Below are 24,266 nucleotides of genomic sequence, written 5' to 3'. Positions count from 1 at the left end.
CTTAGTTCACCTATCCTAAAGCTGAATATGTTCTGTGCTTGAATGTAATCATTTCTTTTCCCCCTCTTAAGGGACTCGAATGTAAAACAGAGATGAGCCCTATTTCTGTAAAGTGGTTATAAGAGTACAGTTAAACACTCGTGGTGTATGACTGCTGGTATATTTAAAAATCAAAACTCATTTGTCTTGTTTCTAAACCGTTAATGACTTCCCGTTGCCTTTGGAATAGTCTGACTAAATTCAAGGGCTCTTTTAAAAGATCAAGCCATAACCTGCCTTTCTAGCTAGATCTACCACTCTCCAATTGTATTCTGTCTGGTATACCAAACTCTGCAGTATTTGTTCTGGCAAATTTTTATACCATGTGTTCTTTGACACTCCTGACTTTGAGTTTCTCTACTTATAATGCTTCTCTTACTTCTTTTTCTTGGTAAATGCCTGCTTATTTTTCCATCAAGACCCAGCTCAAATGTCACTCTTCTAAACACAGGAAAAGTTAGTGGTTGGTTTTTCAGGATTCACAGAGCATTTGAATCTCTTTATTTTAAGCATGTAGGTTGTTGAAGTATGATTTTTGTTTTGTCTTGCACCTGCAAGACTTTGTTAGCTGAGTCTGAGGAGGCATTTCTATCTTAATTATCTTGGTGTTTTATATCTAACATGAATGGCACCAAAAAGGCAGTGTTCGTATGAATGAATGAATGTTTTGATGGTGAAATGAACATTACGTTTTCATTTTAGAAATGGATTTAAATTAACCTCCAGTGTTAAAGTTAACCTTGTTACTCTTAATTCAATTTTGGGACTTAGCTTCATTTAGATTTCTTACAGGTCTTTCAGCAAAGCTCAAACACTAAATTGTGTTTTAAGTGGGGTAAAATCTACATATTTGGTATTCAGAATTGGTCTCTCCCCGCTGCTGTATATATTTTTTAACTCCTTAATATAATCCAGATTAAATAAGGGATTTATTAGAAGGAAACTGGGATGGATAGTTAACAGTGAATGGAATTAGGTGTAGGAACCAGAGCAAGCTACAGCCTCAGGAACAGAAATTGCACATCTGTATGGAAAGTCAGCTCTTTGTTATTGCTGCTATTGAATATGGTCTCTTTAGCTTTTGACTTCACCATGTAAGTCCATGACACGTGCCTGTCGACAGCTATGGGTCCCATTCTTATAGCTCTTGATTATGGAAGGAAGAATGTCCCTTTGATTTGGAAAATCTTGAGTTGGGATGGACAATGGCCTAATAGTTGGGTCCCAACTGAGGAAACAAAATTCTGTGGTTAGTCATGTCCAAATAATTGGTTAATGATGGCTGACCCAGTCACATGATTTGGAGTAAGGGAAAAGGAATTCATGAGTAAGATCGTTTGTTGAGTAGACAAAATGTCTGCTAGCTACAAAGAGCATCTGCTATGACTTACTCTTTTCTCACATTTTTTCCCTAAGATACTGTCTTGCTCATTCTGTGGGCACATAATGTTACAAAAATTATTTGATAGCTCAAAGGTAAGTGCTTATACATGGTTTTGTTACTATTGGGTACTAAGTAGTACTTTAGTACTTTCAGATACTGTTTACAGAGCAAGAAAGAAAATGATGAAATAAGAACAGCATTTTTATCTTTAAAAAAGACCTTTGTTTTGATTGTTAAAATACTTAGGTCATTTTTATGTATTGAATTTAAAGTAGGTAAGCTTATTGGCCTGATTTTATATCTTTGATTATTACTAAAGGAGATGTCTTGGTGATGGAGTACTTGGAAAATAGGGCATTTAGAAGTGATACAAGAGTAACAAGAACCTGAAATTATGGGAGTGAAGAGCTAAAACCCAGTGTTAACTAGCTGAAATTACACCTTCACTCTAAAAGGATAATAATGCTAACATTTAAAGGCTTAGTGATGGATAAATATCAGTGTGCTGAAAACTCATTCTCTAAGAAATACTTTCTTACTTTCTTTGTAATTCAAATGTATAACATTCAAGTAGTACGGTGTTTATATTCTAGGTCAACTTTATAATTTTCTGACCTTTAGTTTTATTTATAATGAGGTATTCCAACATTATTGGGTATTTTGTTTAGAGCGACCATGATAACATTGATTTTTATTTTAAAATTAAAATACTTTATCTTAATATTTATGCTAGCTAGGCATGGTGACTCACGCGTGTAATCCCAGCACTTTGGGAGGCCAAGGTGATCACCTGAGGTCAGGAGTTGGATACCAGCGTGGCCAGCATGGTGAAACCCCATCTCTACTAAAAATACAAAAAATTAGCCGGGTGTGGTGGTGTGCACCTCTAGTCCAGTTACTCGGGAGGCTGAGGCAGGAGAATCCCTTGAACCCAGGAGGCAGAGGTTGCAGTGAGCCAAGATCGCGCCATTGTACTCCATCCTGGTTGACAAGAGTGAAACTCTTAAAAAAAAAAAAAAAATTATGCTAAATATTTTTGTTCAGACATTTTAACACGTATTAAATGCAAAATCTAGTATGTTTACTGAGGTAATTATGAGTAAATGTAAAACTTGGATTGTGTTGTCAGTTTCTGAAACTCTTATTTCAGTGTTAGGTATATTCAGATACTTACAAAGACATTTAGACAACTAAGCATCAGGATTTATCACATAGGTCAAAAATTTAAGTAAACAAGGAGTTATATTATGTGGCCCATGTATGGAGCAGTTTTGCTTTTGTTCGATAACAGATGAATTAAGAGCCTTGCCCAGGGATCTTGGTTCAGGATGGCTGGTCTACACATGGTCTGCTTGTTAAGTACCTAGTACATTATGTGCCAGGTAGTGATTCCTATTTCAGAGATGAGAAGAGAACCCAGAGAAAAAGTAGGCCTGAGTAAGATTAAAAGTAAGACTGCAGGCCTGGTGCAGTGGCTCACGCCTGTACTTTTAGCACTTTGGGAGTCTGAGGCAGGCAGATCACTTGAGGTCAGGATTTCAAGATCAGCCTGGCCACGTCTGTGAAACCCCATCTCTGGTAAAACCAAACTACAAAAAAAAAAAAAAAGTTAGCCAGGTGTGGTGCCTTTGCCTGTAATCCCAGCTACTCAGGAGGCTGAGGCAGTAGAATCACTTGAACCCAGGAAGCAGAGGTTGCATTGAACCGAGATCACGCCACTGCACTCCAGCCTGGATGACAGAGTGAAACTCCATCTCAAAAAAAAAAAAAAGGCGTCTTTGAAATACTGATTTGGGTTAATGTTTTCTGTTAAAAATTTTTTGAAGGTCAAAAGCCACGTAGGTTTTGTGTTTTTTTTTTTTTTTTTTTTTCAGATTGTTGAACTGTGATACAAATTTTTGTAATTCCCACTGATCAGAATCAATGTATTTGGAATGAATTTTCTTCCTTTCCTGAATATGTGGAAGATATGAGGGTATATCTATGTAGGCAAGCATATAAAGGGTGTGTGATATACCCTTATCTTTAAATTGTGAATCTTGGGATCTCTGGCAACCTTGTAAGCAGTTGTGATGAGTTTCAAAAGTGAATTGGCACAGTATATCAGGACAGTTCTCCTTGTCTACTCTATTTTTGTTGTTTTTTGTGACAAGTTGTTTTTTGTGCCGTGTTGTTTATTGTGACAAGGCCTTTCTTCGCGTTCAGTATTTCTTTTAACTTTTCAGGTTACTGGCCAAGATTCCCTTTCTTAGCATTAAATTAGTCCAGTGTTCACTCCTAGGACCTTCTGTTATTGGAGTGCTCTCACCAAGTTTAATGGCCATAAACATCATCTGTTTATTAATGATAATTTGTATTTGTTCTCAGCCTGTTCTCAACTTGTATATATACTTTTCTAATTGAGTCTTTACTTACATTATCTTACTTTACTTGCTTTATCTCTACATCTGCCCACAGACTTCAGCTGTAAGTTGACCATTTTACTTAATGCCTACCTCATGCTTTGCTCAGGCCAAAAATCTTAGCATTACCTTTTCTTCCTACATGGAATCAATCAGCAAAATTCATTGTTGCATTTTACAGTTTAAAAAAAATGTGCATTTATTGTTCAACAAATTGCTGTACGTAGTGATGCGTACCTGCAACTCCAGCTACTTAAGAGGCTGAGGCAGGAGGATCCCTTGAGCCCAGGAGTTCTGGACTGTAGTGCCTTATGATTGTGATTGCACCTGGGAATAGCCACTGTATTCCAGCCTGGGCAACATAGTGAGATTCCCATCTCTTTTTTAAAGGGGGGAGGATTGGTGGACTTACTAAACAGTTTTAATCAAAACTTAATTTTTAAAAAAGACACATTAGAGCAGTTAAAACTTTGTGTTGATCATCTTAACATTTTTAAAGGTAGTGTAATTATTCTTAGTCCATATTTGTGTACTCTAGTTTCCTAGTCCTGTCTCTCAGTGCTGTTTTGCTGATATCTCTAATAGTCTTATTTTAATCTTGTCAAAAGGAGCACTTTTGAGGTTAATAAGGTTTAAATTAGTAACCCCCATTGACTCTAGTCTACAATACTATAATTTTTTAAATGGCAAAATACCCTATGGGAACTAAGGTGTCTTAAAAGCTTAGAGCAAATCCTGTTAAATGGGACTAAGTCTCAGTTCTTTTTTAACAAGACAAAAACACTTTATGTAGTCTCTTTTCTTTTTCAGTGTTTCTCAAAATTTCAATTTTATTCCATTCTGGTACAGAATACAAACTTACCCAATAAAAATAGCTCCGTTGAAAGAGCTTTCCCACAAATTGAAATATTTAAAGCACAGATACAGGCTTGTGTGCTGTTGGAGCATACATTGATTGATTTGTTCAGTTCCTCAGTGTTGTAGGGAAAGATGTCAGCATTATCTGATTTTCAAGCTATGTATTCAGTGATTCTAATTTTCTGAAAGCCTCGAAAGCTGAGCTGTTTTTTGTTCTGACCCCTCAGTTTGTTGAGAGCCTAGTTTAAAGATTTCCAATAGATATAACAAAATGAACAAAATTTAGAGGACTCATTTATTTCCCCCAAGCAAGTCAGTGCCACAGTGGGACCCTAACATAAATTTATCAAAGTGTTTAAATTCCATGTAGTGAATGAAAGTAAATCATCTGAAACTGGTATAAAATAGGCATTAAACATTGTCCAAGCTAGAGTGCAGTGGCTATCCACCAGCATGATCATTTAACACACAGAAGCCTGAAACACCTGGGCTTAATCCTGCCTCAGCCTTCTGAGTAGCTGGGACTACAGGCACGTGCCACTATGCCTTGTTAAATTAAGGTGTTTAGCTCTTCTTCCCATTCCCTGCACCCTTCTGAGAGAGCTTATACTGAAAACTCTGCATTTTGTGTCCTTGACTTTGCACAGGGAGGCAAAAGATCACAGTTGAAAGAAAGTGCATGTACCCACTTTGGAAATCTTTTTCCATTTTTAAATTCCTGCAGTTATGGATGCCTTGATATTGTGGTAGACAGTTGATAGTGGCCAGATTGTTCTGTATTGTAATTTTTTTTTTCTTTTTATGGAGAATGGGGTCTCCCTATGTTATCCAAGCTGGTCTCGAACTCCTGCGCTCAAGCTATCCTCTCACATCTGCTTCTCTATCATATCTTTTTTATTTAGGCATCTTTTCTTCTGCTTTCTAGTACTTGGTCTTTTGTTTATGAGTACATTCAGCTTTTCTGGGTTTTTTGTTGTTGTTACTGTTTTTGAGACAAGGTCTCACTCTTTCCCCTAGGCTGGAGTAGTGCAGTGGTGCGATCTGCAGCCTCTACCTCCCAGATTCAAGTGATTCTCCTGTGTCAGCCTCCCGAGTAGCTGGGATTACTGGCGTGCGCCCCTATGCCTGGCTAAGTTTTGTGGTGTTAGTAGAGACGGGATTTTACCATGTTAGCCACACTGGTCTTGAACCCCTGACCTTAGGTGATCCGCCCTCCTCAGCCTCCCAAAGTGCACTGCGCCCAGCCTTGCTTTATTGGTCTTGTATTTTGTTTCTGGGACAGGGTTTTGTGTTTTTGTCTCAGACAGCTCTGTTGCCCAGACTGGAGTGCAGTGACATGATCACAGCTCACTGCAGCCTTGATCTCTTGGGCTCAAGTGATCCTCCCACCTCAGTCTTCTGAGTAGCTAGGACCCCAGAAGTGCACCACTATGCCTAGCTAACGTTTTTGAAGAGAGGGGGGTCTCTCTTTGTTGTTCTCTCTTGTGTCAAACTTCTGGGCTCAAGTGATCCCTGTCTTTGCCTCCCAAGGTATTAGGATTACAGGCATGAGTCATGTACCTAGTGGTTTTCTGCTGTTCAGATGGAATCCTAAACCTTACCCTTCATTGTTATTTCCATGTTTATATGAGAAAGATATAGTAGTCCCTAGACTTAAGGGGTAGCCCTTACTGACTTATGCCATAGACTAAAGAGAAACTGTTAGTTTGAAAATGTTGAAGGCAGTAGTGTATTAACATTGGTTCTATTTATTGTCTTTTTTTAACTTTTGATTATTAGACATTGGCTATATCATTGGTAAGATGGAGCTGTACCATCTTAAAAATATTCTAATAAACTATATTTTCATAGTAGATAATTCATATTGTTATGCACAAGTCATGGAATGGTGAACTACATACTTGTTGGAAATAAATCGTTCATGTGGAATTGTGCAGACTGTATGTTAAGAGCAAACATCTTTCTACTTACAGAAGTATGCTCTCAGGGTCAGAATTTCAATCATGAGGTCAGGAGATTGAGACCATCCTGGCTAAGACGGTGAAATCCCGTCTCTACTAAAAATATAAAAAATTAGCTGAGTGTGGTGGCGGGCGCCTGTAGTCCCAGCTACTTGGAAAACTGAGGCAGGAGAATGGCATGAACTTGGGAGGCGGAGCTTGCAGTGAGCTGAGATGGCGCCACTGTACTCCAGCCTGGGTGAGAGCAAGACTCCATCTGAAAAAAAAAAAAAAAAAGAATTTCAGTAGTTAAAAATTGATGTTGAGCGGGGCGTGGTGGCTCACGCCTGTAATCCCAGCACTTTGGGAGGCAGAGGCGGGCGGATCACGAGGTCAGGAGATCGAGACCATCCTGGCTAACATGGTGAAACCCCGTCTCTACTAAAAATACAAAAAAAATTAGCCAGGCGTGGTGGCGGGCGCCTGTAGTCCTAGCTACTCCAGAGGCTGAGGCAGGAGAATGGCGTGAACCCGGGAGGCAGAGCTTGCAGTGAGCTGAGATTGCGCCACTGCACTCGAGCCTGAGCGACAGAGCGAGACTCCCTCTCAAAAAAAAATAAAAGGATGTTGAGTTAAAAAAAAAAAAAAAAAGAGTTGAGAGAATAAGGAGATTAGAAAACAAGAAGGGTACTTAGCCCCATGAGAGTGTTTTTGGTTTTCAGGTGGAAAATAGAGTTAGTGGATTGGGGAGGAAGGATGGTTCAGGAAGAACAAAGAATTTTTTTTTTTTTTAAATTTAAGTTCTAGGGTACATGTGCACAATGTGAAGGTTTGTTACATGTATATACCTGTGCCATGTTGGTGTGCTGCACCGATTAACTTGTCATTTACATTAGGTATATCTCCTAGTGCTATCCCTCCCCCTTCCCCCCACGCCACAACAGGCCCCGGTGTGTGGTGTTCCCCTTCCTGTGTCCAAGTGTTCTCATTAGAACAAAGAATTTAAGACAGTTGAGGGCCTCTGAAAGTGGTCTTGGAAGTTCAACAAATAACATGAATGTTGAGCTCTCCCTGGTCTAAGCTCTTAAACTGTGATAATATCTAATTATAGCTATTTTGGTTTATAAGAGGTCGGCTTTTGTTTATGCAAATAAAAAATTTCGTATCAATGTGTGTGCATACATATTTTTATGAACTCTAGCTTTAAAGATGATTGTCTCAGCATATGTTCAGGCATGTTTTCTCTCTCCTAATGAACTATATTATTTATGTGAATTGTGATGGAGTGTGCCTTTAAAAATAGGGTGAAAGTGGCTGAAAGCAATGGACTCGCTTATGTTTTCTTAAATTAAGCTTCTGTGACTCACCCATTTTCTGTCTTGGTATAGGAACTTAGTGATTTGGCCCGTGACCCTCCAGCACAATGTTCTGCAGGTCCAGTTGGGGATGATAGTAAGTAACTTTCAAGTTGATTTTTATGCCTAATTTTTTTTAAGCTTGTGCATTTTTAGATAATCAGATTTTTTTTCTTTTTCTAGTGTTTCATTGGCAAGCCACAATTATGGGACCTGTAAGTATTAATAATTTATAAATTTAGTTTTAAGTGAAAATCCAGCATTGATTTGGTTGTAATTTTTAACTTGGTCTGTAGGTTTATCATATAGTTAATTCTATTTTGGATATTCCATAGTTGTACTGCATTTGAAAGAAACAACATAATGAGTTAGTCATTGGTTACGTGTACTTTGTGTCTATCCCTGTGTTCACATTCTAGAGTATAGCCATCTCTGTGACTTACCAAACATCTCTATATCTCAGTTCAGTTTTTCTTCATAGCACTGTGTAAAGCATTGTCGTGGAACTTCCTGTTATTTATAGAGACAAAGTTACTGGTTCTGATCCTGCCATGAGTTGTGTTACTCAGAGAGTCTATTACTGTAGCTGCCAATAATGTAGCTTAATTGTATTTTGATATTTGATTCTTTATAGAATTTCACTTTATGCAAAATTTGAATATATTTAGGCAGAAAGTGATATTTTGAATATAGCAAAATTCCTTTCTATCCTGGGTAGATAAGCAACTATATGCTGGATAATTGAATATTCAGAATTATGGATACCATCTAAGAATTTCAGAGAATTAGAGCGCACTAAAACATCCTGGGGTAAGACTGTATCTTACACAAATACTTAACTTTTTTTTTTTTTTTTTTTAAACTTGGTAAGGAGCTTAAAGATTTGTTTTCTAAGTTACTTGTGTATCTTACTGAAAATTTTCTTCCCTTTTTGGTGGTTTTATAAGTAACATAAAGAGCAATAATGTACTAGATGAGACAGTGGTCAGTAATATTTATAATTCTAAAGGAATAAATGCTCTTAGAGTTAGTAGATGGGTTGAATCAACATTATTTAGTAATTCTGATTCTAACTTTAGTCATTTTTCTGTCTCAAATGTGAGTACATACTGTGTGCCAGGTAATAAGGATACAAATGAACATAACAGACATCCCTGTCAATCTTATAGGGAACTTACACTGTACTAGAGGAGACAGATACCTAAACAAGTGCCAAAGTGTGATAAGATGAAAAATAAGTGACTGGTGAATGAAGTGCTGAGTAGGAGAAATTAATGGGAAATCATAGCAGGGAGGATTAATTTAGAGTAATTGAAATGTTAGTGCCCTAAAGGGAGAGAAACTAAATCAAAGTAAGACATGGCAGGGGTACAAATACTAAGTTTAATACTTAAATGTCCTGGATCGTTTTAATAAACTACAAAGCTGGGATTGTACGTTTCGTTATTAGAGGATGACTTTTACTGTTATAAATATTATTTTGTTTTAAAAGTACTTTTATCTAATTTGGTAGCAAAATTGTGTAATTTTAATACACGCAGTTAAATGTCGACTTACCCAGTTTGGCCCACACAGTGTTTTTGAAAGTTGGCAGTCTTCAAATAAAAGCCTTCTGAGTAGGCCCACATTCCATAAGCAGTAATGACTTGGGATGGAATGACAGCTGCCTCCCTTTTTTAGATGGGATATGTGTTTACCACAATGCCTACTAGGTCAATTCCATGTTATCTACCTAGTGTTTTGTAAAACAGTTGCTTTTGCAACCTCTAGAATTTTCCCATTTTGGATTACCAATTTTCAAAGAATTCAATAAAATGCCTTAAAATAAAGCTCATCTTTGATTCAGGGGGTAGTTGATAGTTTGATTGTAAAAACTGTCAATACTTAGAAAGCACAGAAGCGTTGGTAATTAAGACTTGTAATTGGATGGTGTGCAGAATAAACCAACTCCTTAAAACTAGTTGGTTTTTCTACTTGACAGTTTAGACTTTGTTGTTTTGAACAACACACTAGTTTTTCCCAAAAGGCAAGGAGCATACCTATAGACAATCAAAAGGAAACATGAAAAATGAGTGTATGGTAGTAATTTTTTTAGAGAATGATATTGCTTATTCTGACAGATTTTTTTTAGCAGTTTAATTTGCTTTTATTTTCAGAAAACATTTACCTTTTTTCATTTTTTAAATATATCAGATGATGGCTGTTCCTTGCTGAATTCTTTTAATATAATGACTAGCAGCTTTCTGCTTTTACAAACAGAAGCATGTGATTTTCAGAACTGTTTAAATATTAACGTGATCAACCGCAACTACTGGGTTTTACTTTGGTAGCAGTACTCGCTGAAATACGTTTTCAGTTAAAAAGGTTAGTTCTCTCTGTTGGCTGGGTAATTTCAAGAAGGAGTCAAAGGTTATAAAAATCCACCCAAAGTATGGGTATTGTCTTGTACATAAGTAAGCACATAATTTAGATGCCAGCTTTAAATAGTTAACTATATGCTTACGGTGGAATGCACCAATGAAACAACTCATTTTGTTCTTTTGGCTTCTGAATACTTCTTTGTGACAAAGCATCACTGTATAAGATAAATAGTAGCTTATTTTATGAGTGTGGTTACTCTGTGTAGCAAGCAATTGAGACCCAAAGCAACCCGTAAATTACAGATTTAGTGGGAGAACTAGACAGTTAACAACGTCACTTTTGCTTTGGACTACTACTTAGGTCCCTTAAAGTGGTGCCAGTGCCACAGAACTGAAGATTCCTGACTTTCTAGTGAATATACCATCTAATTTTAAGTTTCAATAGAGTAACTTTGGTTTTAGTGAATTGTTGGGAAATCCTTTAGATCTTTTAGTTATATAGCAAAATTGCTTGGTTTTAATAATCAAATGTACTGGCTTATTCTTTCTGAAGGTAAACTACTTCGGAAGCACAACTATTGACTAAAAACTAAACCTTTGAAAGAAATGACAACATTGCTAGTTTTTTGTGTGTATGGTTTTTTTGGGGTGGGAGCCGGGGGTACTATGTTACGGTTAGTTTCCAACAAGAATTGATGCAGTTAGACATTACTATGTTATGGTTAGTTTCCAACAAGAATTGATGCAATTAGAAGACATTGACTTCTTTACCTATTGCCTCTGATATTTACTTGCTTAATTTTTTTTTTATTGGAAATGCAGTTGGCAGAAAAAGATAGATTTAGAGAACAATAACTTCCACCTAATCTATGACAGAGATGTAGAAGAGAGTACCTGCAAAAAATGTGAAAGTAGCTGAAAAATGTAACCTTTGGCAGCCTGAGCATAATCAACCAGAAAAACTATCTGAATTAAAATAATTGGCCTATAGATACTATTTTATTTGGTCCATAAGGGTTATTTTTTCAACTTTCATTTCAAGTGTATTATGTCATTTCCCACATAGGTTACTGATACCTGAAGACTTTTTCCATCTTTACCTTACTCATTCAGGAGCTTTGTAGTCTAATAAAAGAGAAATATAAGTAAATGTTAGATGTATGGGTGGGTAATGGTAACTATGTGCTTAAAGAGGTATAAAAGAAGGGTAGGGAGCAGATAAGACAAAGGAAGGGCTATATTATAAGGAAGAATATTCCAAGTAGGGGAGAGGAAAAGATGTGTTATCCCTGTAATATTTTATGTGTAGTAGAGAGCATGTTCTATAGAAGAAACAAGATGAAACTAGATTGATGGGCACCCAGATCATAAAGCACCATATGTACTTAGGAGTTGGAGTTATATCTTAAAAACTATGGTAGATTTCTAGCAGGGGAGAAACATTTTTAAAAGACCACTTTATCATTAGGATGGAGGGATAATCATTAGTAAGCTATTGCCATAATCTAGGCTGAAGATGACATCGTGAACTAAGATATAGTAGTGACAGTGGCATAAAGGAGAGGCAAGGTCAAGAAATTTTAAAGATCTTATTTGATAACTATCTTGACTCTGATGAGATGAGAGAGGAAGAAGTCGATGATGAGATCCTGGTTTGTGGCTTTCAGTTATGGCTTGCTATTAATAAACAGGAAAAAAGGAATTGAGGAGACAAGGAGTTTGTTTTGGACACATGAGATGAGATATCCAAGTAGAAATACTAGTAGGCATTTGAATATATGCCCTGGAGTGAATAACTGCACCAGAGATGTATTTTGCAACTCAAATTGTTACGGGTCAGCAGTTAAGAGTGGAAAATCAACCTATAAGAATACCAACATTTTTAGCTGGGTGTAGTGGTGCATGCCTGTAATCCCAGCTTCTTTGGAGGCTGAGGCCTGTGAATTTACTTGAACCTGGGAGGTGGAGGTTGCAGTGAACCAAGATCACGCCACTGCACTCCAGCCTGGGCGACAGCACCACTTTAGAAAAAAAAAGAAAAAAAAAAGAATACCAACATTTTATTGCCACGGAAGAGCTGAGGCACTGTGAGGAAGCAACTTTGCCCTGATGAGAGCAAAACAGGTAGAAGGTTTCTGAAGAAATCTAATATAAATTCTGGACTTGGAAGATTTTAGTCGATTTGCTGATCACGGTGTTCCTTATTCTTCGGGGTTTTGTTTCTTTTGGTGTAGTTTCCTGCTGATCCATAATAGAATTTAAATATCATAGGGTCTCATTTTTTTATATGGCCTAGTTTCATTATCTCTAAACCTTGTAGTTCTTCCTCTTTGGTATGGCAGAACTTTAGTGTTAAATTGTAACATTGAAATATTTTGCCTTCTTTATAAAGTTCTTTCTTTGAACAAACAAAATGAAATTTGGCTTTGCCTAAATCCCATCAGCAGATTGCCTTTATTTCAGAAGCATCGTAGACAGCATTTGATTTTATGAAAATTGAAATGAAAGCTTACAAAGAACTTCTGGAATTGGGTTATTAAAACTTCAGTGTTTGGGGCCAGGGGTGGTGGCTCACAACTGTAATCCCAAAACTTTGGGAGGCCAAGGTGGGTGGATCACTGGAGCTCAGCAGTTTGAGACCATCCTCAACTAAAAAGACAAAAAAAATTCCATCTCTACTAAAAAGACAAAAACAATTAGCTGACTGTGCTGGCTCACTCCTGTAGTTCCAGCTACTCAGGAGGCTGAGGTGGGAGAATCACCTGATCCCAGGAGGCAGAGGATTGCAGTGAGCCAAGATTGTGCCACTGCACTCCAGCCTGGGCGACAGAGCAAGACCCTGTCTCAAAAAAAAAAAAAAAACTTTGAGATTCCCTTAAGTTGTTAATTTTACACAGAAAAAAACTGTTTTGTATAGTATCAGATCAGGTGAAACTATATGCTATTTGAAGCATCTATTCAAAGTTAATATAACTGTATTTAACAAAGATACGTTAATCTAATAAACTCAGGTCACATTCTAAGTGACTGGAGTGGTTTTCTAGTTCCATATTTTACAGAAAATATGAAAAGGGGCTGGGCACGGTGGCTTATACCTGTAATCCCAGCACTTTGGGAGGCTGAGGCAGGCAGATCACCTGGGGTCAGGGGTTAGAGTTCAGCCAACATGGTGAAACCGCATCTCTACTAAAAATAAAAAATTAGCTGGGCATGTTGGTGCACCTGTAATCCAAGCTACCGAGGTGGCTGAGGCAGAAGAGTCTCTTGAACCTGGGAGGCGGAGCTTGCAGTGAGCTGAGGTTGTGCCATTTTACTCAAGCTTGGGCAACACAAACACAGCAAGACAATAATCTGTGTCTTGTTTGTCCCCCGTCCCGTTCCCATTCCCCCCCTCCACCCCCACCAAGAAAAAGAAGGGAAAACTTGGGAGTTGGAGGAGGACTCAATTTAAATAGAAGCTCTGGCTGGGCATGGTGGCTCATGCCTATAATCTCCACATTTTGGGAGGCCGAGACAGGTGGATCACAAGATCAGGAGGCCACAAGACCAGCCTGGTCAACACGGTGAAACCCAGTCTCTACTAAAAAGACAGAAATTAGCTGGGTGTGGTGATGCATTCCTGTAATCCCAGCTACTAGGGAGACTAAGGTAGGAGAGTTGCTTGAACCCAGGAGGCAGAGGTTTCAGTGAGCCGAGATTGCGCCACTACACTTAAACCTGGGCGACAGAGTGAGACTCCGTCTCAGACAAACAAACAAAAGCTCTTCCATTTACTAGTTGTGTATTTCTTTGAACCTGATTCTTCATTAATTAATTGACCTTTCTTCTTTGAGCTCCACATGTCCCTTGTTCATATTTCATGATACCTATAATATTTCATTGCAGTTACTTTACATGTCTATCAGAGTTTAAGCTCATAAAGATAAAAAAAAAATGCTCTTTGGATCCCTTACACATATACAGTGTATAGCAAGGGGTTAGATTAATTGAACTAATGTTTAATTATTTTACAGAAGGGTAGGAATTAGATGAGCTGTGTTAGTGTCAGGCCTATTTTTTTTTTTTTTTTTTTTTTTTTTTTTTTTTTTTTTTTTGAGACGGAGTCTTGCTCTGTAGCCCGGGCTGGAGTGCAGTGGCCGGATCTCAGCTCACTGCAAGCTCCGCCTCCCGGGTTTACGCCGCCATTCTCCTGTCTCAGCCTCCTGAGTAGCTGGGACTACAGGCGCCCGCCACCTCGCCCGGCTAGTTTTTTGTATTTTTTAGTAGAGACGGGGTTTCACCGTGTTAGCCAGGATGGTCTCGATCTCCTGACCTAGTGATCCGCCCGTCTCGGCCTCCCAAAGTGCTGGGATTACAGGCTTGAGCCACCGCGCCCAGCCTGGGCCTATTTTTTATGTGCTTGACATCCAGGATGGGCATAGTGAAAGGCTCATATAGCTGTATATACAAAGCCTTTCTAATAGAGGGGAGTGAGTGTTGGTAAAAACCCAGTTCATGTAAGTTTTAAAACATGTCTTTGGATTGGTTCTTTGCATACTCAGAGGCAGTTAGGCATTCCACATTTTAGCTTCAAATTCCCAAGTAGGTCAGTATCTGGTCATTAAGTGGTCTTCAAAAGAATTGTGTTTGAATCTTGGTTCTATCATTTACCATTTGTACACTAGACTAAGTTCTTTAAGCCTCATTTTTCTCATGCATAAAATAGGGACAATGTATTTTCTGGTATTGATGAAAAATGAGAAGCTTAGGCTTTTCTCTGTTCTCCTCTTGAAGGTGGTGTGTGTTAGTTACCTGGGATAGCTTACATTTGGTTTGCCAGTGGGCAGAATGGACTGTTGTAAAGCCATTTGTACACATTTGACTATTGGAAGAAATAATCTACACATGTAAAATTTTATTTACAGATTATTCTGAAAGGTGATGATGCAGGCTTTATTGCTATGTGTACTTTTTCCTCTGAGAATTGAGATCTAGAATACTTGTGTTTCTTGATAACTTTTTAAAAAATCATTTTGGTGACCTGTGTAAGTTTTAAGTGTTTTTTTTTTTTCTATTACTATAGACTGAATTTTCATGGACTGTTTATTACAGTGTAAATAAGTGATTTTGGTTCATTATTAGAGAAATGCTTGGAAACAAACGTTACAGAATATTTAGCAATAATATTTTAAATTTCAGTTAAGCATACTTTTCTTTTTACAGAATGACAGCCCATATCAAGGCGGTGTATTCTTTTTGACAATTCATTTTCCTACAGACTACCCCTTCAAACCACCTAAGGCAAGTATTTTCCCTCACAATCTGTTAGTATAGATTTATGGTTTATTTCAAAGGAATAGAGCATTCTTGGACGATAGGGTTCTGCCTAGGCTGAATATATATGTTGAATTGAGGCACTGAGGTATAGATGCTGACTCTTAAACTTTGGTTTAAAGAGCTAGACCTCAGTTTGAACTTTGTAAATAGGGATAAGGTTTGCCTTTTCCTTAATGTTGCAAGATTCAGACCATGTGGAAGCTCCCCCCTCATCTGTTTTATTGTTACACAGATTCTGATTTTGGGCTTTTGTCGTCTTGTAGGCATCAAATGTCCAACTTCAATTTATATTTGCATGTATTGTTACAACATATGCTTATTATGCTTATAGTTTTGTATACGTAAGTATAAATTTATGAAAACTTGGAGTTGCTTAGTGCACTGAGTTGATTGGTTTATAAGTATTAAAAGCATATTATCCTTGACTTTCAGTCATTAACATAAATTCAACGTGTATGAGTAATCAGAGAAGGTAATATACAAAGGTCATAAACATGTCACTATAACAGTCTTTAGTAACATTACAGGTGCAATTTGTGATGGTTTCCATTTTTGTGATTCAAGTTTCTGTTTTATGTACAGTGGAAATGAAGACTCATGCGTACCTGTGTAACTTAATGAAACTTTAAATGAGATGGTCTACAAATTTTGGTTACATCCAAAAGTTAGGGCTGTTTTAAATGAATGTGTTAAATACATTTAAATTGCCCTTTGATTCATGACGTGGTAGGGCCAAAGTAGCCTTTAGAACTTTACATCACATGAGTAATGAAATTTTTATCCAAAAGTTCAGGTTTCTATTTTAAAGAGAGGAGGCAGGGGGGTTATGGTCAGATTGTAAAAACCAGTTTCTATGATATTTAGAACTTGTATGCTAATGGATGACATTTTTAACATTGTGACTTGATTATTTTAAGTTTTGCTTTAAAAGATGTTTGTTTTTATTTGAATAAAATACTTAAAAGTTTTTGTTTTAGGTTGCATTTACAACAAGAATTTATCATCCAAATATTAACAGTAATGGCAGCATTTGTCTCGATATTCTAAGATCACAGTGGTCGCCTGCTTTAACAATTTCTAAAGGTAAAAATACTTCTAGTGAAATAGTCTTAAATTGTTCTCATTTTCTAATAAAATTTCATTCTTAGATCTACTTATCTGAGTATTTTTATTATGCCAGCTTTTTGGTAAGAGATGGGGAAGCAATAAAGTTATTTTTATCATTTTTGTTCTTCTAGGTGGTGGTGATTAAAGATACTTTGTAAGAAGTTGTTAAAATTCAAATTGGGGTGGGTAGGCATTATTTGCCTAATGAGTTACCTTCATCTCATCTTATAATAGCAAAATTTGTTTTAATTGACTTCTGTATTTTTCAATCCCAAACCACTTGGACGTCTCACGCTAACTTGTTGCCTTTTTACCAAGAATGGTATAATATACCTAAACTTAATAGAGCTTTTGAATCCTGAGGTTTCCACTCTAGGAAAAATCTGATTTTGCTTTCCTGGGTTAATTTTTACACAAATCTTTAGTAATGTGTTATGTAACCATGATAGGTTGTTTCTACCTAATGACAGTCTAAAGTTGTATAATCTGAGATCTGTAGCTCAATTCTGGTCTCCTACTTTTAATAGGCATCCGTTATATGTAACAGGCTGTCCAGTCTTTGCATGAATATCCTAGGTGGAGTTGTAATAATTAATAGTATTTCACCATTAATTGTTTTATGATTTTATGAGTTCAGTAAGTACAAAACAGCTTTTTCAGAAGGCAAAGCATTGTATAAAAGTTTAATCTGCTTATATACTGCACTTGAATCTCATGGAGGGACTACTCTGTAGCAGCAGCATTTCCCAAACTTTATTGAGTAGAATCATTTAAGGGAGAAAAAGAAACAACTTGGGCAGATGCTGCCATAATTCAAGTGTTCTTAAAATTTTAAACCTGTTTTTCACCCTCTTGGATGCTTTCCAATTTCTTTTCAAACCATGTTCCGTACCTGAATATCAGCTTCCAAGTTTTTCTACTGCTGGGAATGTACTGTAACACTGAAAACTGTTTCTGTAAAGGCAGATTGAATTGGTATTGTTTTGTCATTAAAACAACTTGCTTTTTTGGCAGCCATACTTTGCTAACTTATTAAACTAGCAGTCATTCACAACTGAAGCTACCTTTTTTCTGTGAGTTATTATATAGCCAGGTCTCCTATGTTAGATAATTTTATATTTGTTCTGCTGTATCTGGGTTTGAAATTAAATTTGCTATAGTCAGTAAATATAAATTTATGTGACAGTGTTGTCTTTTTTATACTATTGCTTTTTTTAAAAAAAATCGGTCAGAACCATTTCAAGCGTTTATATCTTAACATTTTATAACAGCACCATATATGGTGACTGGCACTAACAGGCACTCAAAGTGAATGCAGTCTATATTCCTTAATGCTTGACATCTTATACATCAGTATGTTGAACTGGTTAAGGTAAGAACTAGAGCTGGTGACTCACTTAGTACTAAAGAGATTTTGGCATTGTTGTATTTAACTAGTACTCTTGGGAATATAGTTTCTTGCTTACAAGTTCAAGGAGACAAAACATTTAGTGGAGTACTTGAAGGTTTTTCTCAGAAATTCCCAAGACAATGGCAAAGAATGGATTTTTCGTCATTCCTAACAGCTGTGAATGTGGCATGAGTGTTACCTGCATATTCTTGCTAAAGTCCCCCCACACCCACCCACACAGAGTACCAACAAACCCCTAAGTTCTAATATCATTTATGCCTATTTAAAATATATATATATAAATATGGCATCAGTTGCCTATCTTAAACTATTTTTATGGCTAGTCAGCAGTGAATCTGATGCCACAAAACCTTGTTTTTAGCACTTCTTGCTTACCAGGAGCTTGTCGTCTATGAAACAAAATCTTTGTAAAACTATGTCTCATTGAGATAGAGATACAAACTAATAAGTCTTTTGAGGATTGAGGTTTGTAATACACCGTTTAGAAAGATTTATTTATCCAAACTCCTGAAACTGGGTAACAGACATTTTTGTTTTCTTGCAGTTCTTTTATCCATTTGTTCACTGCTATGTGATCCAAACCCAGATGACCCCCTAGTGCCAGAGATTGCACGGATCTATAAAACAGACAGAGATAAGTAAGTATGTTTAAAAGTTATTATAAAAGTGGTTTTACTTAATGAGTTAGGCTTATACTTTGCTTGTGACAATGGCAAGAAGACTTGATATTTAGTAAGATAACAGTTAAAATATGCAGAAAGTTATTAAAATGTGGTTTTTGAAAAAAACTAGGCTTTAGTTTACGTGACAGTGAATGCTCCCCTCTAAAGTGTTTTTTTTTGTTTTTTTGTTTTTTTTTTTTTTCCTAGCGTGTTACAGTATCACTTTATTTCTCAAATTTTGGGAAAGAAAGCAAATTTTTCTTTACCCTAAGCATGTTTTTCCAAAAAATGTTAGTACTGTTGTAAAAATTTGGTCTAAATTTCTCAAATATTTGAATAATATTTATGTTCAACTTAACCATTATAACTTTCATATGTTATAATTAATGCTAAGTGTACTTGTTCAATTAGGTACAATAGGTTAGCAAGAGAGTGGACAGAGAAATACGCTATGTTGTAGGGTAAGAGGATCTGCACTCTTATGGTGCGCTTATTCATGGTACTGCCAGCACTTGAGTGCTGCATGCATTAAGGCACTGTATTAACTAACAAAAGGTAACAGATGTGGTAGTCTTCTGAAAACTGTACATTTAACTGCTTGATCTCTGTTTAACGTGAAAGTAAATATCTGGTAGTCGTTATTGCTTGAAAGTATTGCATGGCAAAGCAGTTATATAGCACTAGTAAGAAATGGGAATTTATGTAGTATCTTTTTCTTTCAAACTACCATGGTGTTTAAATTCTAGCTTAAGACTTTGTACCAATCCTATACAGAATGTGGTGGTTTAGTTCAAATTTTGCCAGGAGATAGTATATAAGGGAAAAACACTTTTAAGCCTAAGCATCTAAACTAAGTGTTCATTACTGACAAGCATGCATTAGCGTCAACTGTACTTTGTGGCTCCCTGTATGCTAAATAAAGCCTTTGTTTTAAACTGCTGGCTTTTTGAGAGAGTATCCTTAGGAGATGACAATGAATTGGTAGATAACTTTTTTAAAAGTTTAGGAAAGTTTTTGGACCATTTTGGTTCTTGGTTTGAAATAAAGCTAGCTAATATTTAAACTATAAATATAAAAATTTTCCTGTGCATATATATATATATATATTCATTTCTTAAGGTTATCACTATTTTTTGTTGGGGTAAGTAGTCTGTGGCATGAATATAATCCAGTGGGAAGCTGATAGTATTTATCAATGTTAGTAGTCTTCCTGAGTAATAACCTTGCTTGTGTGTGAATTACCTGTTGATCTTTTTAAACAAAGATGCCCTTGTTGTACTCAACAGGTCTCGGTGGTGCTTATTAGCCTCAGTTACCACACTTATTAAAAGTAACACATGATTCTGATGAGCACAACCACTCACACACCCATTTTGGAAATTACTGCCCTTTGTCATTCTGCCCAGTGTCATCTTCCCCTTCTGCCTCTACCTAAGTCCCAAAGCCATTTATTCTTACAATATCCAGGAGAAAGTAATTTCTCAAACTCCAGGATTCAAATAAAATTGTTTTACTAAAAGCCTGGTTCTGGCTTTGGTGGAAATTTCTGTGGATAGATACAATGTGTATACTATTTTAACATTTGTCCATAATGAACTGTAAAAATTTTTTCATGAGCTCGGTAGTAGAGAGAAAGGGTCTTTTGATTTTTGTCAGCCTCCCAATTTTCAGTGCTGCTTTCTTAGTTGTATTAAAATACTGCTTTCAGAGCATCAGGCTCTCATTTCCCACATTGCTTTGAGTACCAATGCTATTTCTCCCTTGTTGGCTTTTATTCTAATCATAGTCATTAGAGATGACTTCATGATGGGTCTGAAGATGATAAAATGGAAATCTTTCCTTTCCGTTTAAAGTATTAGGAATTCTTTCACTTTATTTTAACTTTTAAAAATAACATCTTTATTTACAGGTACAACAGAATATCTCGGGAATGGACTCAGAAGTATGCCATGTGATGCTACCTTAAAGTCAGAATAACCTGCATTATAGCTGGAATAAACTTTAAATTACTGTTCCTTTTTTGATTTTCTTATCCGGCTGCTCCCCTGTCAGACCTCATCTTTTTTAATTTTATTTTTTGTTTACCTCCCTCCATTCATTCACATGCTCATCTGAGAAGACTTAAGTTCTTCCAGCTTTGGACAATAACTGCTTTTAGAAACTGTAAAGTAGTTACAAGAGAACAGTTGCCCAAGACTCAGAATTAAAAAAAAAAAAAATGGAGCATGTGTATTATGTGGCCAATGTCTTCACTCTAACTTGGTTATGAGACTAAAACCATTCCTCACTGCTCTAACATGCTGAAGAAATCATCTGAGGGGGAGGGAGATGGATGCTCAGTTGTCACATCAAAGGATACAGCATTATTCTAGCAGCATCCATTCTTGTTTAAGCCTTCCACTGTTAGAGATTTGAGGTTACATGATATACTTTATGCTCATAACTGATGTGGCTGGAGAATTGGTATTGAATTTATAGCATCAGCAGAACAGAAAATGTGATGTATTTTATGCATGTCAATAAAGGAATGACCTGTTCTTGTTCTACAGAGAATGGAAATTGGAAGTCAAACACCCTTTGTATTCCAAAATAGGGTCTCAAACATTTTGTAATTTTCATTTAAATTGTTAGGAGGCTTGGAGCTATTAGTTAATCTATCTTCCAATACACTGTTTAATATAGCACTGAATAAATGATGCAAGTTGTCAATGGATGAGTGATCAACTAATAGCTCTGCTAGTAATTGATTTATTTTTCTTCAATAAAGTTGCATAAACCAATGAGTTAGCTGCCTGGATTAATCAGTATGGGAAACAATCTTTTGTAAATGCAAAGCTGTTTTTTGTATATACTGTTGGGATTTGCTTCATTGTTTGACATCAAATGATGATGTAAAGTTCGAAAGAGTGGATATTTTGCCATGTTCAGTTAAAGTGCACAGTCTGTTACAGGTTGACACATTGCTTGACCTGATTTATGCAGAATTAATAAGCTATTTGGATAGTGTAGCTTTAATGTGCTGCACATGATACTGGCAGCCCTAGAGTTCATAGATGGACTTCTGGGACCCAGCAGTTTTGAAATGTGTTTATGGAGTTTAAGAAATTTATTTTCCAGGTGCAGCCCCTGTCTAACTGAAATTTCTCTTCACCTTGTACACTTGACAGCTGAAAAAAAAAAAACATAACATGGGAGTAATAATGGGTCAAAATTTGCAAAATAAAGTACTGTTTTGGTGTGGGAGTTGTCATGAGGCTGTGTTGAAGTGACTTATCTATGTGGGATATTGAGTATCCATTGAAATGGATTTGTTCAGCCATTTACATTAATGAGCATTTAAATGCAACAGATATCATTTCAGGTGACTTAACATGAATGAATAAAAGTCAATGCTATTGGATTGTTTTTTGTTTGACAAGTGCTATCTGTGCCACTAATTTAACTTCTGTAGTAACAAGGGCATTACCATTCTTCACCTTTCCTAATTCTGATCCCATAGTTTTACATGTTTCCTGGTTATTTTGATTTTGTCCACTGCTTTATTTCTTAAAGTTCTAGCACATCTGTGACTCCTCCACTTCCACATTTTTGCACTGCTTACACTTATGTGCAATCTTATTCCTTGTCTGCACACAGATGTGGAAAGCTAGAAATAAATGTTAAAACTTACTTTTTATAAACATTTTAATATGTAGTTTGGACATGATTTATTGACTTGAGGTTCTTCTCTAAACTGGAAGTGAAATGCATGCCTTCTGAAGATGTTCTGGCTTTGTTAATTCTGTAATCATTTCATTGGGAAAAAAACCAGCTACGCAGTTTTTCCAATGAGTGAATTTTTTCATTTTGTCTTTTGCTTAAAATGGCTCCTTCAGGGTAGATGTCATACTGCATAACTTTTTTGGATTCAAATTATGAATGAGAAATATTAGTTACATTCTGCTCCGCAAGGTAAGAAAAACTGCTCTTTGGCTCTGTTTTCAAAATTACTTCTGAGATGCATATACTCTCAAAATAACAGCTTTAGTAGGCATATCACTTCTTGAAAGCCAAACATGAGTGTAAAACACTTTTATGGAACACAGTGGATCCCTAATTGGCTTTCAGATTGACCTTTATAGCCTTAGACAACCCTTAGGTATTTACAGAGATGACTTCTTTGATTGTCGTAACAATTAGTGGATGTGTCCAGTTCTCTGTATCTTTGACTTGATGCTTTATACATCATTTCATTTGTTGCTTCTAAGGGAATAAGCCATAGAGGCTTCTCCAGGTTTAAAAGAACAGTAAAGTACCTGGAAAACCAACATTTTTGAATGTATGGATACTGGACATGAAATCATGTACAATGAAATCTTCAAAAGAATCTAAGAATTTGCCCTTTCCCCCACTCCACCCAATAATTTGACATTACTAGTGCCATGTATAGGACCCAACTGAGTATTAGAATCATTTTTGACTATGTGTATTTCCTAGATCTTTTAATGCGTAAACTCTTAAGAATTAAGGTCCAGTTGGCCTGTTAATGGTAAATTTACATTTTAAGTGACAATTTGTTTTTCCTGGGCGAGTTTGCAATGTGATAATCAGATTTTTTAAAGCTGATTAATTTGCTTTCTTGTGTGGGTGTACTCACATTTTAAAGTATGAACCACAGTTAACTAGTGGTCTCAGGGGTAGTGAAACACTCACTTTTTTTTGTTTTTTTATTTTTGGTTTTTTTTTGGTATTTTTTTTGAAATGGCTTAGTTGAAGTATACTTAAAGGGACTGATCATGCTGTGTTAGTGATTTGGGTGGGGAGGGGGGGTAACTCAAATTAGCCATGTTTTGTGTTGGCATAACAAAACTGTTAATGATTGTTGATTACACTTTTAAGTGAATTTGTCTTTTATGAGGAACCCAGTGCAAGTCACTAAATATTGTCTAATAGTGACATGTGCATAAGACTTGTAATAGCTAAAGTTAATTGAGCTTAAAGGAATTGTTACCATTAAAGTCTGTGTTTAAAGACACTTTGGTCTTACTCGGTAATTCCAGCTAACATGAAATCCACACTTGAGCTTAATGTTGCGTGTGAGCTCGATTTTGAATTTTATACAGTTTATGAAGAAATTAAGGTGGTGATTCTCAAAATGTCTCTTGAGATAACAATCTCAGCATCATTTGGGAAATTCTTTGTAATGTAAGTTATCAGGCCCCACCCCAGTCCTGAATCAAACTGTGGCGGGGAGCCCAGTCACCTATATTAAAACACCCTCCAGGTGATTCTGATGAATGGTGAAGATTGAGAACCATTTTCAGAAGTCTGTTCATAGCATTCCCTTGTAACAGACTACAACCAGTAATCCTTTGACTCTACAGCTATTTTTTTATAGCTGTTTTTGGCTATAGAGAATGTGTTTAAGTATTACATTTCTGATAACTGATAAT

General features: G+C 36.4%; 1 protein-coding gene across 12 annotated transcripts in view; it reads left to right on the top strand.

Moving 5' to 3' along the window:
- The window catches only part of UBE2D3 (ubiquitin conjugating enzyme E2 D3), a 34,298-nt gene extending 10,450 nt beyond the window's left edge, over window positions 1-23,848 (top strand). For 5 of the 12 annotated variants that reach the window (XM_015138845.3, XM_078001854.1, XM_015138847.3 and 2 more), the window contains 6 exons: window positions 8,012-8,075; window positions 8,162-8,193; window positions 15,541-15,618; window positions 16,632-16,737; window positions 18,717-18,810; window positions 20,744-23,848. In XM_015138845.3, coding sequence (XP_014994331.1) covers window positions 8,012-8,075; window positions 8,162-8,193; window positions 15,541-15,618; window positions 16,632-16,737; window positions 18,717-18,810; window positions 20,744-20,789 — 420 coding nt within the window. In that variant the 3' untranslated portion in view covers window positions 20,790-23,848. 12 annotated transcript variants of the gene reach the window in all.
- Window positions 23,849-24,266: the final 418 nt, after the last annotated feature.

Source organism: Macaca mulatta, chromosome 5 (genome assembly GCF_049350105.2).
Source record: "Macaca mulatta isolate MMU2019108-1 chromosome 5, T2T-MMU8v2.0, whole genome shotgun sequence".
In the NCBI taxonomy this organism is placed as follows: domain Eukaryota; kingdom Metazoa; phylum Chordata; class Mammalia; order Primates; family Cercopithecidae; genus Macaca; species Macaca mulatta.
Note: the sequence above shows the minus strand (reverse complement) of the source record. Positions and strands in the feature narration are given on the sequence as shown.